At 44.6% G+C, this 19,321-nt stretch overlaps 1 protein-coding gene across 1 annotated transcript in view; it reads left to right on the plus strand.

The window, feature by feature from the left end:
- The window catches only part of ERLEC1 (endoplasmic reticulum lectin 1), a 275,135-nt gene that overhangs the window by 51,082 nt on the left and 204,732 nt on the right, over positions 1-19,321 (plus strand). The window contains exon 5 of the mRNA XM_078649476.1: positions 15,902-15,947. Coding sequence (XP_078505602.1) covers positions 15,902-15,947 — 46 coding nt within the window. The remainder of the gene's footprint in view (positions 1-15,901; positions 15,948-19,321) is intronic.

Here is a 19,321-nt window from a genome sequence, read left to right on the forward strand (position 1 = left end):
ATGATGGATGAGGCGTAGGGACACAGAACATGGCAAAATTTACTTTTCCACATGTTGGTCTCCAAGGGTACCAGTGAAATAGGCATACAAGGGTGTTGCACTAGTATGTTACTAGTTTGGTCATAGTTTCTCTGCCAGTAGCAGAGTGCACTTTGGCACGTGCGTTGTGAAATGGATCCTACCACTCCATCAGTAAGATTTCAACCCAGATCGCATTCCCATCTCCTCTGGCCTGAAGACTTAGTATGTGGAGTTGCTGCCAACAGGAAGCAGTATAGATGTTTGTCATTGTTTTTCGAAAGGATTCTTCTCTCAAATGTAGTAAGAAGTCTCCTGTGGTCACCTTTATCGACCTGTTTGTCACCCAGTCTGACCTGTAAATAGTGTGCACATTTCACCTCTGCAAGGCAGAAGTACTTCTTTAGTTGTTCAAAGGAGATCACTCCTTGGTCGACATATCTCCTATGTGTTTGCAACCCACCATTTGCCAAGCTTTAAATTGCCACCCCATTAGTGCTGGAGTAAACTCATGGTTCGAGATTATTGGTGTGAGCAGGGAAGGAAATGTCGTGAGGCCAAACTTCTCAGAGAACTACCCACACTGCCAGAGTAGATCTGATAACTGGAGTGGAGTCGAGGCACCAGTACCTGTGCCCCTTGGACAAGCATGGAAATGTCATACGTGGATTCCAACTGGTATGTGAAGCACCAGTGCTCGTCATTCATATCTCTGTCCCATTCTACCACAGGCCTGGATTAGGGCGCTAGGTAATAATGTAAATGTTGGGAATACCTAGCCCCTCTTTCCATGGGTGTCTGTAACATAATGTGATAGACATGGTATGGTGTAAGACCTTTGTGGCAAATGTGTATATTCCTTGCTGTAGTGTTTTGAAAGTATTCGGAGGTGACTGCAAAGCAAGTTATTAAAACATGAACAGTATCTTAGGAAGAACAGTCCTCTTCATGCAGGCATTCTGCTCAACCATGCATACAGCTCCCCGCAATCTGTTGAAGGCCCTGGTAGTTTATCGCCACTGTGACTGGCAAGGTATTCGCCATTGTCCCAAATATAGAATATGCTTCAGAGCCCAATAAATCTGAAATAGTGAGTGGAACGCTTCTTGTTGTTGTGGCGGGATTTAAAGGCTGTGACTTCTGCAGGTTCCATTTAATACCTGATACTTTGCTGTATAGTTCAGGCCCCTAGCATTGAAACGGACTGCCTTGATGTTGAACGTGAATAATGTTGACCATTAGAATAATTGGCCTCCCCAGTAAGCATACAAAGTTCTTTGGTTAGTCCGTGTGGATAGTTGGTTATGAATGTCTCTAGCTTCTTTCAGTTGGTGATGCGACCCCCCCCATACTGTGCAGTCGTGGCCATGGGTTTGAGAGTGAATGCGATAGTTTGTAAACCCTATTAATGACAACTATTACCTCTAGTAACAAAAAACATTAAATAAGTAACTCCTAGCAAATCAGTTCAATAGTAAAGTCCAGAGATGTGCAAAGGGGACCTCTTCCTTGGTAAAGAGCAGAGCTGGAGGTACAGCAACACACTATTCAAGCCAAACTTGTGATGCCAAACCCCCACCTCCCCTGCCAAGCCAGCCTTTAGATGTACAATCCGGGCCAGCAGCCCTTCACATAAGACTCGGGAAAACTTTTGTTCACGGGTAGAATGGATTTGCGTGTTTGAGGCATCGTATTGTCGGAGCAAGCTTTCCAGGATGGCTTTTCCCTCCTGGGCCATCGTGAAGAATCTGACCTCTGGTTCTTCGGAGACATATTCACCCTGTGCTGCTTATTACACAACTGAGGAGGGGAGTGTGTTGCTTCTCCAAGGGATCTTTGCCTGGGAGACCCAGGATCTTGCATGCCTCAGTGAGAGAGCGCAGTTGGAGCAGTCGATCTCGTCACTTAAAAATGGTGCTGATGTGATTTCCCCAAACCATATTTTACGTTCTTTTTTAGGGCTCGCTGCGAAAAGCGCGCTCTCGCAGAGAGCACTATAGCTGTCGGCTCAGCCGACAACGAGTTGGAATGTGGAGACATGACCTGGCTGTGCGCTCAGCGTTGTCCCATAGGATAACGTTGCGCTCGTTAACTTCTGCTGCTTTCTGCATGGCAGAAAGAATCGGATCGCGTCGCGCGCCTCGTGAGCAGTTCCTTTGGAATGCAGGGGGAGTCTGCATAGGGGCGCGCGGCGCTGTTCACGAGGCGCGCGGCACTGATAGTGCTGGCTGCAGTTAGCATAGTGTGCCGCCTGACGTGTTTGTCCTTCTAACCTCCTGTTTAAATGTGCGCTGCCAGTAAAACCGCTGCTTAAAAACACAGAGTTGGTTTAATGGGGCTGAAACACGGAGATAACGCTGTAAATAAAACATTAATCTGCCTACTGCTTGCCCTGGGGTGTGGACCGCACTGACGATGAACGAGCAGGCGAGGTTGGCACAGGTTGGCGTCCATTTTGCCTCCAGTCCTTACCGGTTGGTTTTTCCAGACAGTGCCCGCATTACCTGTGGTGTGGTTTGCCCAGCCGAGCAAACAGAAAATAAATATATAGGAAAGGAGTAAGCGCTCGTATTGCAGGGGCTTTGTTTTCGGGTGTAAACGTCAGCAGCGCCGGCGTCTGCAGGCTGACGCAGCTTGGGTCAGAGTAGTGTAACCCTCAGAATGGGCTCCTGTTCCCAAGAGGGGAATGCGTCAACCCTGTCTGGAGAGCGGGGCCTGCCGAGGGAACACCGCTCTGGGGAATCCACTTTCTTAAAGTTTTGCTGCCTCAAACCCCTGTCTCCATCACGTGAGTTGCAGCTGTTATTCTTGTAGTGGAGGCAGAAGGTTTGGTTCTTTATTTTGTTGGTGATGGGTATCGGCCCATAGGCCCCATGCAATATGATGAGACGCCTGTGGCATCATCCGTGTTTTCCATTCAGAGCCATGTAATTGCACTTCCACTTGAGGTTAAAACTCCCAGCATTAAACATGCTGTTTGTTAATAGACCTTGATTGCCTGAATGTCCAAGAACTAAGGCCACCATAACAACCATGGTATTGGTTTTTGACCCTAATAGATTATGGCGCACAGCTGTATTATCCTTTCCCTGCTTCTCCTTCTCACGTGTCACTTTCTTCCTGGATTGCTGCAGGGCCAGTACATGCTGACATATGTTTAGCTTTGCTGTCATTCCGTGCTTTCTTTGTTTATTTCATATTGTCTTTAAAGGAGATAAAGCCCATCTAATTAAGGCATCACATCACATGCGCTTTAAAGAAAATAAAGATGAGAGGCGCTTAGGCAGGACGAGGGTAGGAATTCTGCAGTTTTACTTAGGAATACACACGGATGGCACCCCTTTAGTCTGGCACTAGCCAGCACACGTGGTACGACAATGTGAGATGGCGAAGTCTCGCCCCTTTACCCAGCTGGCGCCAATAACTGCGGTGGAGGACGCAGTGCATGTGCATGTGCGTGCCCTAAGGTCACCCCTCCTGTTTAAGGATCAGCCCTCGTTGTGATAGGAGACTCAAAGGTCGTCCAAGAGATGCAGAGTCACAAACAAGACTTTATTTTCATACTTTTGCAAACCACAACACTGTGGTGATGCGTGTACATCTAGCCCGGCCATTAGAGCTGGAGGCCTTCAGCTGTGATCCCAGAGGCCTTGACATCAGGCTTGAAATGATGTCAACTGGCAGGATGCATTCCTAGCAGGATTAAGCATAGGAATCTCCAATTTGGCAGAAGGGAGAGGCTTTTAATAAGGTAATTTACTTAACATTTCCATTCTCTGTTGGTTTTCTGAGGGTAGCAGCTCAAAACTTTCACGTTTCTTTAACCCCAGAGATAGATTCAAGGTATGCAAGTAGCACATTTGAGGCAACACCTTGGTGGGAACGCGTTTGTAAATATTTATGTAACTTAAAGCTGACTGCAGCTAATGGGGCTGAGTCCAAGGAGATAACCCTCGCACTGCACATCTGAGTCGCCACACTGCACATCTCAGGACCATCACACTCTGCACAGGTCACACGTTTGTTTCAGCAGGTGCATTAACCGAATGAGATATGTTGCTGACATTCAAAAGTATGTCCTGTAGGTCACACACGGTCGCGGCAGGGGGTGCATTATTTACTTTGTTGGTGCACAAACATCTGTACAATACAGGAGTAAAGCTGCTGGGCTCTGTTGCAGGAATGCACATGTGCAGGTTTCAGGTCGTTTGTTTCAGCAGGTGCATTAACCGAATGAGATATGTTGCGCCCCATCCCTCGTGTTGCACCTCTCAGCCTTGCTTGTGTGCGTTCCTCTCTGCCTCCGCCGTGTGACCTCTATGCCTCCCTATGCTCTCCTGTGTGCTCCTGTACACCCCCCTGTCTCCGTCCCTCTGTGTGCACTAATCTGCCCCATCCCTCGTGTTGACCCTCTCAGCCTCTCTTGTGTGCGTTCCTCTCTGCCTCCGCCGTGTGACCTCTGTGCCTCCCTATGCCCTCCTGTGTGCTCCTGTACACCCCCCTGTCTCCTTCCCCTGTGTGCACTAATCTGCCTCATCCCTCGTGTTGACCCTCTTAGGATCTCTTGTGTGCACTTTTCTCTGCCGCTAGCTGTCCGCACGCTTCCATTGTTTCATGTGTGCACGTCCCTGCTTCCTTGTGTGTGCACACCTCTCTTTGTGCATGCTGCTGTCATAAGAACGGACGTGGTACAGGTAGGCTGTTTTTTATTTATTTATTATATTAGTTTTCACTTTTATATAGCACAAACTTTACCCGCAGGTATCAGAACGCTTTAAATCCGCATGCTTATAACAAGCAAGCACTCTATATTACTGCCAACTTAGCTTAGCATAAGCAACAGCTAACCATTCACAAACAATGTTTATATACCAATTGCAAATTAAAAAACTAATTAATGCAAAGCATTGTCATTTACAATGCCAGTAACTCAAACTTTAATGCTGCCAGACCTATTGCATTGCAAATGCTTGTTCTAAGGAAGTGGATGACCAGGATCTAAAGGCTGACTTGGCAGGGGAGCTGGGAGGTGGGGGTGGTTGGTTTAAAGCCTCTTCGTTTCTGGAGTGTGATGGCTGATAGGTCCTGAAACAGAGAGCTCTTACAGTCCTGAAATTCAATTGGCCCTTTTCCCCATCACTTCATTGTAGGCTACCTTCCCTTTGAGAAATGATGTGGGTATGCAATATGTTGGTTGCTCCAGTTTCCTTTGTTCCGATGTGTCCCACTCTATGCACCTTGTTTATCACAATTTCACTGGTGCCTTCAGTGGACAGTATGTGTTGAAAAAATCTCTGTACATACCAGCAGATGTCTGAACCTTCCTCTTTTTGTGGGACCCCTTGTCGTCTTAATTTTTCTGCCTTGAGCGGTTCTCCGGATCCTCTGCATGCTCTTGAAGATACAACGGTTTTTCTTTCTGAATAAGCACCTCTTGTTTCAGAATCTCTCGATTGATTGATTTTAATACTTACATAGCGCATGCTGTCGCCCTACGGGTATCCTGGCGCTTCAGACTAATAAGAATTGACCAGAGTGGAGGCGGTCACAGCGGAAAGATAGAAGGCAGGGAATTAGACCTTGGGATAGAGCCAGGTTTTTAGGTTCCTACGAAACTCTAACAGAGAGTTAAATTGTCTAAGGTTCTGGGGGAGTTCGTTCCACAGACCAACCACACTAAATGCCCTTCCTCCCGACCTAGAACGTTTAAATCTGGGGACCGTCAGTAGACTGGCACCAGAGGAGAGAAGCTGCCTTATGGGTTGATACCATGTGAACTTTTCCTGCAAAGGGACTGGGCCTAGCTCATGCACCGCTCTAAAGACCAAGCAAAGAGACTTAAAGTGAACCCTTTCCTTAATAGGCAGCCAATGTAAGTCTCTCAGAGCCAAAGTTGTAGAGGAGCACCGTTGCATACCAAGGGCCAATTTAGCTGCTGCAGACTGGACTCTTTGCAATCCCCGAAAGATGTATTGTGGGGCCCCCAAATACAAGGAGTTGCAATAATCCAGCCTGCTTACCACTGTGCTTCTTACCACCAATGAGCGTGACTCTGTTGGTAGTCGAGGGAGTATTTTACGTAACATACATATTAAGGCGAAGCACACGCTGGCGGTCTTATTTGCCTGTGATTCCATCTGAAGATCGTCATCAATCAACACCCCCAGATTACGTACCTTACTGACCGGGAGTAGGGATTCCTCCTCTGGAGTAAGTCTAAACTCAGTTGATAATTGTCTAGACATCCTACCAGAAGAGCAGTACACCACCTCCGTCTTTCCGCTATTAAATTGTAAAGAATTTCTTCTGAGCCAGTCAGTCGTCCGCCGCATACATTGCTGGAACATGTCCAGAGATATTGCATGGTCACCTTCTAAGGAAAATGCCAATTGCGTGTCGTCGGCATAATTGACTAGGCTGACTCCAGAAGACTTTATAATGGGGAGCAGGGGCTGCAGATATACATTAAAAAGAATAGGACTAATCGCAGATCCCTGCGGCACCACATGGATAACTGGGGCTTTACTAGAGGAGAACGGTGCTAAGGTTACTACCTGCTGTCTTCCTACTAGATAGGATTGAAGCCATTGCAGCGCCCGTCCTTTCACTCCTATCCTCTTAAGTCTCTCCACTAGAATGGGATAATTCACCGTGTCAAATGCGGCCGACATATCGAGAAGCACTAAAACAGTAGCATTCCCGTTGTCGGCTCGCATACGCAAATCATCCAACATAGTGGCCAGAGCCGTCTCGGTCCCATGACCTGGGCGAAAACCAAATTGATCTTTGTCAAGTAAATGATTCTCCTCCAGAAAGCACGATAGTGTCCTACTGTCTGCTTTTTCTAAGATTTTCGCATGCTGGGCTCGTGTCCCCCATGGTAGAGACCATGTTGCTGATGTCTGGGAGGTCCTGTTGCACCTCTCATAGTTACATTGAGAGGTCCTGTACCACTTGTATGTCTGCTGCAAGGGTGCCAAAGAGGGACTCTATGAAGGTTTTGCTGAGAGGTTGTATGTCTGTTGAATGGTCTGCGTATCACTGGAGGGAGGGCATGCAGGGGCCCATTTTGCCATGGTGTGATTTGTCAGGGGTGTAGCCATAATGCCAGTCTAGGACCCCTGGTGCGATTCACTTATGTTAGTAGGTAACTAAGTATCTCTGGGTCTCAGTCTGCACCCCCTTACCATGTCTCTTTTCCTGGGGGGGCCTGGGCAAAGCGTCTGCGGTATAGCAAATGCCCTCAGTTGGTGATGCAACCACCCATGCTGCGCATGCTGATAGGTTGCGCAAGGAACCCCTCACCCTTGCTCCAGCGACAGACAGCCAGACATCCCACCGGCTCCGGGGCTATTTCTTGTTGCCTGCCTCTAGTCAGACGACCCCCACCATCTTCCATGCTTATTCCCATGCATCCAGGGCTGTGTTTCTGAGCGCCAGATAGTTTCAGTGAGGCTCACTGCGTGTCACCTGCTGTTGCAATATTGAGGGCTGCAAAAGTGCAATTTTGCACCTGCCCAGTAGAAAAGTTGTCCTTCGATCTAGAAGCGCTCCTGCACGCCCACCAGCCTCATCGGTCTCCGCTTAAGGGGATCTACACCCCCTCACCTCGCCATTGCAGACTTTCTTCCTCACTAATGCCCCTGTTAGAAGTCCTCTCCACCAGTCACTAGGCCACAGCACAAGCCTCACTTGTCAGGCGTGGGCCATGCCCAACCTCCCCTGCCCACGGATTGCCTTTTTCCATTGCCACTGCCACAACTTGGGATGAGAATTTTGGTTAACTCTGAGTGGTTCTTGTTTAGATGTTGGTGTCCGCTCTTTTCTCTGGGATCAGGTTGAGTGTCAGGCAACGTCTTACCCATCCGCTATCTCGGCCCATGTAATGGTTTTTAGACAGCTCTTATGACTAAAGCTCTGACCCCAGCCTTTTGTGTTCATATGCAGGAAGATGCTTAGACATGGTATGGTTTAGGAGTAGAGTAGTCAGCCAGAATATTTAAAACTTGAGATCTGAACCAAAGTGTCTTGGGGACTAAATATAGAATGTCTGAATTTAAGAAGAAATATTAAAGTGGGAATGGTGTGTGTAAGTGCATTGGACCATGGTGCGACCTCCCACATGAAGCAGGAAAAAGGGGATAATCAAATGTGGGTGGATTAGTTTAAAGGGCAGCTACGGCCGCTGCAGGTAAGAGCTGTGGGGCCGGCTGGGGTGATTTCGAGAGACGACCACAAGGAAAAATTTAATAATTATCGCTTGAAATCCCCCCCAAGCCGGCTCCACCACTCTTACCTGCAGCAGCTGCGGCGGTTAAAGGGTGATTGACTGTGACAGGTGAGATGCCAATACAGCAGCCGAGGGATTATCTTCACTGGCCTACTGTTCGGCAGTTGGCTCAAAACAACCATTACCACAAGAAAATCAAGAACAACAATCAGTCTCTGGGCGCACCAGGGTTGTATTTTCTGTTGTTTTCTCTTTTTACTCTGTTATATTATTTTAATTTAATAATGTTGCACATTTGGAAAGTGGGTGGCTTTCAATATCCGCTTTCTATAGAAAGTACTTACCTGGCTAAAGGAAAAATGTGTTTTGTTCATAAGATTATTACATTACACTCACAGCCAACAGGTGACCAAGTTATTCTTATAGAAACAAAGAACAACATCGACAAAGGGTAGTGCCTAGGCAGAATTTAGGTGCATATGGTAGGCAGAGCGACCAGGTGAGTTCCGAAGATGCCTGACAAAGAGTGGTGGGAAATAAAGATGAATGACCATAAGCAGCTGTTTCTGTAGTACTTGCACATTGAACGCTGATGCTTAGGTGACCTCATTGGATATTTTGAAGTGGAGAATTCTGTAGCATCAGAAAATTCTCAAAAATAGATCAAACCTAAACACTAGCCTGAAAGTCGACAGACATTTCAGAAGAGAACATCCTTTCTTAGGATGTGGAACCCTCGCCTCCCAATGATTGCATGCTTCACTGGGTTCCCTCTTTGTTCAAAACTGGTATGTCACCTGTCCAAACTGGCCCCTAAGGAGCTCTTATCATGAACTCATAGAGAGGAAACACATTTTTGCAAGAGTAGGTGAAATCCCTCATGAATAAAACTACTGAAAGCTAACCTAAATCACCTTTATTCCAGTTGCCCCAACAAGATTAAAAATGAGAAAGTGACATGGGGAACATTATAATGGTTGGTCATACAAGTACTTGTGCTGTGATGTTTACTAATCCATCCTAACATTTAACACTGCAAAGACAAATATTCAGGTAGATGACCTTTTTTGAATTGCATCTGCTCCATGTAATGATGCACTGTGATGTCCTAAGGCAATGTTGTATCCCTTTTGTGGCTCTGGTATATTGGCAAGCAATATATCTGTCACTAGGATAGTGGCCTATGATGGGTAGTAGGCCTCATGGGGTCAAGAAGATGATGTGTGAAAGTTTTTTTTTTTTTTTTTTTAAACGAGGTTGAATGTGGACTGAAATGGCACATAAGTTCTTTATTCTCTGGATGAGAATAAGGGAGGTTCCAGGGTACTAGCACCAGTATTCAAGATATACCAGTTTTTGTTTACTGTCTTTTTTAAGGTTGTTAGATAGGAGTTTGTACCTGGTGAGAAAAGGCTGTAACATAAATGTCTTGACTGCGGGTGGATGTAGAGCTTCTGAAGACTGAGAATTTTTAATTAGGTTAAGCTGTATTTTTTAGGTCTGGCCTTTGAGACAGACTACTGGTTTTCTAAATAATTTATCCACAATACTCGTACACAAAAGGGGCTTTTGGTCAGTTGGTTTCATCCATTGGTCTGCTACTCATTCACATTTTACTTCTACCCCTTTACAGCATGGAGCAAGGGGTCAGCCCATGTTACCCATTGGCTCTCGTCACTTTCATTGACTGAACAAAGCCTATGCACATTATTCACTTCCACCAAAAAATTGTTCCTTTCTCTTAATTGGCATGGCTGGTTCATAGTGTACTTTTTTTATTTCTTTTTTTATAAAAAAAAACTTTAAATACTCTATTTTGCATACGCTGTAGGTGCTCATTTAAATGGTAATTTATTCTTCATCTCTTTTTTTGAGTTCAGTTATAAAGTTACCTTATAACACTGAGTGCCTAGATAAGTGAGGATTTATTCATGTCTCCTTCACAAATAATAATAACATGTACGGCACAACTAAAAGGCTGGTTATTAAAAAAAACACTAGTAAAACAATAATATAAGTGAATATTCTTAAATCAAACATTTGTATTCCAAGGATTTGGCCTGTGATTAAAAAAACAAACAAAAAACAAAAACCATAATCATGGCACCAGATTGCTTGACCAGACCTATTTGCTTTGTCATTGTTTGAGTTTAAATTCGGTGAAGACGTAGGGGAACAGATGTCTCTAGAAGAAATACCGTGTTGGTTGGGGAGCGGAGGTGTGGAGAAAATGTGAAGGAGGTAAAAGAACCTTATGCTGAGAAAGGGATTATTGTTAGCCTGTCTTTTATAAAAAGGTAGGGTGAGAGAATGAGTAGGATTTGATTTTTGACGATGTGTTTCTAAGAGTGAGAACATATCCACTCTGAAGCTGGTGAGATTGTTCTGTAGGGGAGGAATGTCGACCTTGTGCAAAAGTTGGGTGACATTGGTCTACACATGTCTAGAATTCATTGTGTTGTGGAGAAAAGCCTGTTTTAACCCCTTCGATGCTGATGACGGCCCCCAGCCGTCATGCATCACGGGGCTCGTGTGCTGATGACGGCTGGGGGCCGTCATAAACCCGCCCACTCGCGTTTCTGCCACACAGGCGCAGAATCGCGCCCGCGCCCAAGGGGTTAAAGTTTTGGTTGAGCCTGAAAATGTATTAAAAAAGAAGTTGCCACAGGAAAATCGAAACAGAGTTCCCCCTGCAACTACTAAGGAGTCGAGATGAAGTTAAACATACATTTATATTCTAATAAAGAGGCTTCTAGAAGGAATCACCCATTCGCTTTAATGCCATAGCAAGCTGGTGCTGTGGTTAGCTCATGAGTATAAACATCCTCCAGAGTATCAAGATAGAAATATATTTTCTGTGGCAGCTGCGTGGTTTGCAACATCCTTGCCTCGGGTACAAGGGGGCTTCACATCTAAGGAGGACATACCTGATCCTCATTCATTTAGTTGAATTGGAGCAGGGAAGGATAGCTATTCCTGGGTACTATTGTCCGGCGTTCTTCATGACAATTTGTCTTAATTTAACAGTGTCACCCAGCTGTTTCTTTGTATTAAGTTGAAGAGCATGGGCCATCGGTGAGCCTTGAGGCATGCCAGGGAAATAAAGGAGATGAGAAGAATCTGGGTAAATCCAATCTTAACAAATTAGAAGTTCCCCGAAGTTAAATGATTTTATGGGGAAGCTGGGGAGGACTATATTGTGGGTCCTGTAAAAAGTAATGTACACATTTGAGGATCACCAAGCACTACTCTTTAGGATCCAGGACATGTGGTCATGAATGGCTAGTACAGTATCGACCTTGATGCTGGGGAAAAACGTAATTGCTAGTGTTGAACAAGACCCCACCGATCTCAAAAACTTCCGCCCCATCTCCCTCCTCCCTTTTCCTGCTAAAGTCATCGAGAAGATCGTCAACAGACAGCTGACCGCCTTCCTCGAGAGGAACGGATCCCTCGACCCCTCGCAGTCCAGCTTCAGAGCCAACCACAGCACCGAGACCACCCTCATAGCAGCCACCGACGACATCCGGACCCTGCTCGACAAGGGGGAAACAGTGGCCCTCATCCTCCTGGACCTCTCCGCTGCATTCGACACGGTCTGCCACCGCACCCTAGTCCAGCGCCTCAGCAACATCGGTATCCAAGAGAAGGCACTGGAGTGGATCATCTCGTTCCTCGCCGGAAGAACACAAAGAGTCCGCCTTCCCCCGTTTCGCTCCGAGGCCACCGAAGTCATCTGCGGCGTCCCGCAAGGATCTTCAATCAGCCCCACCCTCTTCAACATCTACATGAAACCTCTCGCAGCCATCGCACGCCAGCACAACCTCAACATCATCTCTTACGCCGACGACACCCAGCTGATCCTCTCCCTCACCAGAGACCCCGACACCGCCAGAACCTGCCTACACAAAAGGATGAAAGACGTCGCCAAGTGGATGAAGGACAGCCGCCTGAAACTGAACTCGGACAAGACGGAAGTCCTCATCCTGGGATCTTCGCCCTCCGCCTGGGACGACTCCTGGTGGCCCCCAGCCCTGGGCACCGCACCCAAGCCAACCGACCACGCACGCAACCTGGGCTTCATCCTGGACCCCTCCCTCTCCATGACCAGACAAGTCAACGCCGTCTCCTCATCGTGCTTCAACACCCTGCGTATGCTTCGCAAGATCTTCCGCTGGATCCCGACCGAGACCAGGAAGACTGTCACACAGGCACTCGTCACCAGCCGACTGGACTACGGAAACGCCCTCTATGCCGGAACCACAGCCAAGCTACAGAAAAGACTCCAGCGCATCCAGAACGCCTCCGCCCGACTCATCCTGGATGTCCCCCGACGCAGCCACATCTCCAGCCACCTGAGGAACCTGCACTGGCTCCCCGTCGACAAGAGGATCACGTTCCGGCTCCTCACCCACGCACACAAGTCTCTCCACGACCTGGGCCCCAAGTACCTCAACGACCGCCTGACCTTCTACACGCCCACCCGCCAGCTACGGTCCACCAGCCTCGCCCTCGCAGCCGTACCACGCATCCGAAGAGCCACCGCCGGAGGAAGATCCTTCTCTTACCTGGCTGCCAAGACTTGGAACTCCCTCCCCATCCACCTTCGGCTGACCCAGGACCATCTCGCCTTCAGGAAACAACTCAAGACCTGGCTGTTCGAGCAGTAGCATACCCCTCCCCCAAGCGCCTTGAGACCCTCCCGGGTGAGTAGTGCGCTATACAAATGGCATGATTGATTGATTGATTGATGTGAAAGGCAATAGGGGATTGCAGTTGGATGGATGGCAACACCATTTAAATAGCCTTTCTAAGAAGAGATCCAGTCATTGAAGTCACACAAGCATTTTAAATATGTGGAAGACCAGACTTGAATAGCTACATAAATGCAAAGAAGATTATCTCAGGCAGCAAAGATTAGTATTGGGGATAACTGATCTTATCTAACTTAATTTTTAATTAACTTTTCCGTAAATCAAATTTTAACTATAGCAAGGAAAAGGCATCATCAGCATAATCCTTATCAGCTCAGATAGAATAGACAAATCAATACAGTAAATACAAGGTTAAATGAACAGTTGATTGAGTGGTGTGTAGGTCATGTCTAGGCCAAAACACTACCACCAAGGGCCCAAGATCTTATTGTGTTTCCTCAGGCAACCCTTTGCTTGGCATTTATTCTTCTCCCTGACTGCTCTTAAGTCTATTCCCCTCAGCCACTCAACCTGTGTTGCAATCGTTTCTGTTTTCCTGTGTTGCACATTGTCTCTTTTGGTCAAAAGCAGCACATGCCCAGCAAAGTGACTCAGTGATATTTAACTCATTTTGCATCATGAGGATGAAAGATTGACTCTCCTGGCTATAACTTGAATCTGCGACCTTGTATACGGATTTGTGCAAAAGACCCGTTACCTGCTTCAGTATGCCTCCTCGTTGGGATACAAGTTCAGAAGTGTTAACAGTTAAGGTTTTGGAGAGAAGTCCCTGCCTAGAGTGGTGGAGCACCCCGTGGGTTCAAATCTTCTAAAAAATACCTTGAAAGGTTAAATTAAATTTGCTGTTGAAGTATTCGAGAAGTTTAGAGATGCAGATGTGTTGAGTGGATATGGTGGAAAAAGAAATAAAGAGGTGTTCAAAGTTTGGGAGGAAATCTTATTGTTGCTGGCTGCAGGCCATTACTAGACTTGTAAGGAGCCACGTATACTATCTACTTTGGAGTGATTGTGAGATGGAAATTCTAAAGGAGCTGGGGGATGAGCCCTGTATTTATTACGAAAATGTTGAGTTTAGGGAGGGATCAGTAATTAAACTGGCAGAAGGTAAGTTGACTTTTACTAAAGGTGTTATTGTGGGTTATATTGGGGTGCGAAAGAGCTCGGTGGGTGCAGACCAAGACAGTTGTTAGCCATGTGAAAATGGATGGTGAAAGGTAGCAGATTTTACAGAAAAGTCAGAGCTGCAGTGGGTAAGTGTAGAGCATTGTGGAAGCTGCTCACAGTAAAATAGTCTTGAAAAAGAAATCCACTGAGTGGGTGGAGCTGTGGTTGGCAGTGGAAGCATACATCAGTGACGGTCCTCTATAAAGTATGCACAAGGAATTATATGAGAAAGAGGATCTGGCACTGAATGACAACTTGAAAGCTGAAGATCGAGGAAGTACATTAGAAATTAGTAAACTATTGTATACGAAGGCGGGAGGCAGATGAACAGAAGGGGGTGAAAGGCAGAGGTGACAGCATGGTGCAGTGGGTGGTGCACAAGTGAAATCAGTTCCACGCAGGTAAGCTCACTATTCTAGTGTATATTTGTTAAATGAAGCATTAGTATCTACAAGGAGCATTGGAGGGGATCTTGTTCACAAGATTGTTCACTTTTCTGTCTGCTTTGTGTGGTCATTTGGAGCCACTGGTTCATATATTTTCAGGTTAATGCTTCAGTGCGATAGTTGCTAGAGTGTTAGTAGCATGGTGGAATGTTTGGGGTAGGAATAAGCAGACTACACTCAGTACGAGGCTGCAGGAGAGCCATGTGGCTTAAAGAGTCATATTATTACCATTTTAATATGGCCACAGTGGTTGTAATAGTAATGTGGTACACTTGTTTTTGTTTCTGAGTAGCAAGACAAATTGAGTATATTGCCTCAGCAGCAGTGTATTTGATTCCAAAAGAAGACGACACAGAGGGGTTTCCTTCATTCCTTTGACTTGTGAGGGGTCTTCCCATAGGAGAAACGAAAACTGGGAAAATGGGTTCTGACTGGGTTTTGCGCAGGCTAAGCATGATGCGTTGGCAGGATTCTACAAAATACTGACTTGCAGAAGAAGCAGTCCACCGGCAAGACTGGATGCTGGCTCTGCTGTGAATGGAATGAACTCTTGGGAAGCTGGAGTACCAGGAAGTAGACCCAGGGAGTCTTTGGCTGAGAATCAGGCTGTGGACTTGATGTAGCTGGAACACTTCCAAAAGATACCTGTCCTGTAAGCTCTGAACCCCTATTTTCACATAATGCTAGCGACCAGACCTCAGCCAAGCAGATTTAAAAGAGGCAGGTGAAGAGGGGATGGGGGCTTCACTGATGTAAACTTCATGGCAGGTGGAGTTTGCAGGTTTTTGATTTTCTCTACGAGATGTTTCTGAACAAATGAATGGCGGGCAGAGCTAGTAGCCCCGGGTTGCCTTAGTGTGGCAGGGTGAAACAGCAGGTTCGCTGCTCTTGTAGTGGTAATCAGATATTTGTTGTTTCTAGTAAAATGGAATAATGTGGTAGATTAGTCTTAAAGACCAAGTTTCAATTGCGAGACCCTAAGCAGGTGGTGTGGGTGTCTGCTTTATGTTAGCAGAGTGGTTAGTTTAGCTGCAAGTTTTTTGTCCCAATATTCTGGTAGATAATCATCAAAGGTCCCGATCTAGGTTTAACAATGTCAAAAAAATCAAAATGATTGTGGAACTAATGAAAATTATTATTAAAGCAGCCTTTTACGTGCCCTTCTTGGTTGGCCGTATTGGGCAGGAAAATGCAGATAAATTGGCATCAGCACTTTGCATCACATCTCTGAAAGCCCCTTATGCACCTGAAGCTGTATAGGGGAGTATGTTCCTCTTTATTTTATTCAAAGCCATTCTGAATTTCTTCCTTTGTTTTTTCAATTTCAGAAGCTAAACATTCAAGAATATTTTCTTGGAAACTTGATCAGGAAGAGTCCTTCAACAGAAGGAGCAGGTAAGTTTCTTTCACGTACTTCATTGTAACGTATTGACAAGATTAATGTATAAATACATATCTTTATTGTTTTAGCTAAATTATTAAAACTTGAAGTGACCTTGTACATAATTGGGGGGGAAACAATTTAGTTTAGTATTTATAGCACTTTGACTGAAGTTACGCCACTGAAGGAAATTAATAGCTCTGTTGCGGCTCTGAACATGTTCTCTTACAGTGCTTCCCAAACTTTTTAGAATCAAGACTCAGATTTTAGAGCGACAAACCAAAATTGTAAAGTGTTATTTTCGTAATTTACAGCATTTTTAATGAATGCCTACTATTACGTTAAAATCACCTCACCATTAATGAACATGAGGCAGGGTGATTTTTTTCAATGTAATAGTTGCCATTTTTTCAAAATCACCCCAAAAACATTCTCTTTACAATTATTTGCATTTCTCTATAACAGCAGTTGTTGGTAAATGTCAGGACCTTGACCATGCTCTTCAATATGTCTTTATCAGACTGTGGCCAAGATATTGAGCTGCCCGTGAAAGGGGCAGATGATGAATGCACTAGAGCTGGAACAATTTGCAGAGTTGGGTGCTGGCTCGTTGCATCTGTTAACTAAAATCGCAAGGCTCCTAAAAAATATGGCGTTGATACCAATGATTTTACCAAATAAAAAAACCTTCTTTAGCATATGGGGTAAGGTCTAATATCCATTTTAGTGTAAAAGGAGTCCCGGTGGTGCATTTTGGATATAGATAGATAGCTATGTATAGATGTAGATATATATATGTATGTTGATCTATCGATATAGAGGTGTGTGTGTGTGTGTATGTGTGTGTATATATTTTCCAAAATCGCTTTTCATATGCCGTTAGCCTGGCAAGAACTAGAAGTAGACCCGCAAATTCGTGCCAATCAAATTTATTTGCTCAAATTATCGACCAGCCTGTCCGCCATGACGCGTTTAGACCCCCACTGGGTCTTGATCACATGACCAATGTATATATGTGTGTGTGTGTGTGTGTGTGTGTGTGTATATATATATATCTCTCTCTCTCTCCTGGAAGTCGTCTCACCCACAGGAATTCAATCTCCACAGAGACGACGCAAACCCAAAGTCGTGCTGCAATATTTTTATTTTTCACCCAGCACCTCCGCCTTGACGCGTTTCGGTCCTCCTCGGACCTTGATCACATGACAAGTTACATGGGGAAGCTCATGCAATTTAAAGTGACAGTGCAAACGTAAATGCAATAGAAATGGACAACAGATTGAGTGTCAACCACTGCTTGATTATACCTGTAAAATACAGTATATTGATTGTGCAAGTATCTGCAAGTTTTCTGTGCAAAGTGCATGAAATAAATATTTGTAATAAATATTTAAAATCAATTTAAATGCGATTATAAACGCCACAGAATTGGAAAGCTAATAAAACACGATTAATTAAAATCTGTGCAAGGAATTCCATATCGGCAAAAAAATCACAATATGGTATTAAAGCACAATAATTTACGCACATTAGAAAATAGCAGCATCAAATATATCAGTGGCAATAACACATAATCAATGAAGCCCAAGTGGGCAATGCAAAAATGTGTCCAGATTAAAGTGCAAGTTATAATATGTGTACCCAACTTAAAATTATACAAAATGTGTGTGAATAAAAACTATATTTTTTCATATATTCAGCAGGCGGCAAATTTTGAATTCATTGATGAAAAACACTCGAAGATATTTACATTTAACACCTTGAACGCTATGGGGATTTTTCCCCTGTGCTGGAAAAGCAGCAGATGCACTTTACATGACGAGCTGGGCTCGTCATGAGCGTAGCAGGAGGCTACTGCATGACGAGCCCAGCTCGTCATGAGCGTCGAAGGGGTTAAAAACAGAATCTTTGCATAAAAATGTAAAAAAATCTTCGGTGGAATTCAATCCATTTGGACTTATAGTGTCCATCTCCAGTATGTACTTTGTCTCTAACTTTCTCAGTTTGGCATTGCTATCTCCTCCTCGTCTCAACGGGGGAATACAATCCACTACATAATATCTTAGGTCATCTGGGTTCTTCGCATGCATAGACTCAAAATGCCTGGCAACTGGGTACGTGTGGTCTCCATTTTTGATTGCTCGTAAGTGCTGGAGTATCCTTTTATTTTTTGTATTTATTTTTTTGAAAAAATGCGGTGCTGGCCGTACATATAATTTACAACATCTCCTTAATTGGAGTAACAAATCACCTTTTGATTGAAGATTTGTATGGTATTATTTATTTATACCTTGTGAATTATTGATTAATATCGTGCATGTTATTGATTCATCTTTTCTCCACTTGATTTCTTCTTAATTGTTTTCTCCATTCCTTGACTGGAATTGTATCAAAATTTGGATACTGTGGTAATGTATATATGATATTGAACAAATGTGGATATCGTGCAAATGTACATATGAAATGCTTTGATTTGTGTTTTATGTAGTAGTTGTAATTTTGTATAGTCATTGTTTGAATAATTGTTTGTACATGGTATGTCTTTTCGTAAAAACTATCTTTCTAACTAAAAATAAATAATTCACAAGGTATAAATAAATAATACCATACAAATCTTCAATCAAAAGGTGATTTGTTACTCCAATTAAGGAGATGTTGTAAATTATATGTACGGCCAGCACCGCATTTTTTCAAAAATTTATATATGGTCCAGCTGCCCGTACGTCCCAGGACCTAACTCCCTGTAGATAACAGGAGTATCCTTTTATGGCATTGGGGTTTTGTGCTCCCCACATATTTTAAACCACAAGGACACTCTAGCACATATACGGCATACTCAGTGCGGCATGTCAACTTTTTATCTATTTTGATAGGTTTATTTTTGAAGGAGCTATTGTATTCAGTTTTGTTGACCCCCTGTTTGCATGCCTTGCATACTGCACATGGATATTGAATCTTTGTACACGAGCATTCATCACTCTCATGGTTTGGAGGCCACTAAGTATTATTTAGATACACGAGATGCAGTCCTGCGAGAACACAATGCCATGCTGCTGGAAATGATAAAAATCTGTCTAACTAACAACCATTTCCAGTTTGAGAAAGATATCTACCATCAAGAAAGAGGTGTGGCCATGGGCTCGTGCTTCTCCCCCAGCTATTCATGTTTACATGTTGGCTGGTGGGAGGAGCACGTGCTATACAAAACCCACCGTCAGTGGCTTTCACATCTAGCCCACTACTGGCGTTTCATAGATGACATTTTTGTCATCCGGAGAGGCTCACAGGATCAGGCCCAAATGTTTTTGAATGAGATCAATATCAACACTCGTAATTTAAAATTCACTGCCACGATTACTTCAAACTC

This window comes from Lissotriton helveticus, chromosome 6 (genome assembly GCF_964261635.1).
Source record: "Lissotriton helveticus chromosome 6, aLisHel1.1, whole genome shotgun sequence".
Lineage (NCBI taxonomy): Eukaryota > Metazoa > Chordata > Amphibia > Caudata > Salamandridae > Lissotriton > Lissotriton helveticus.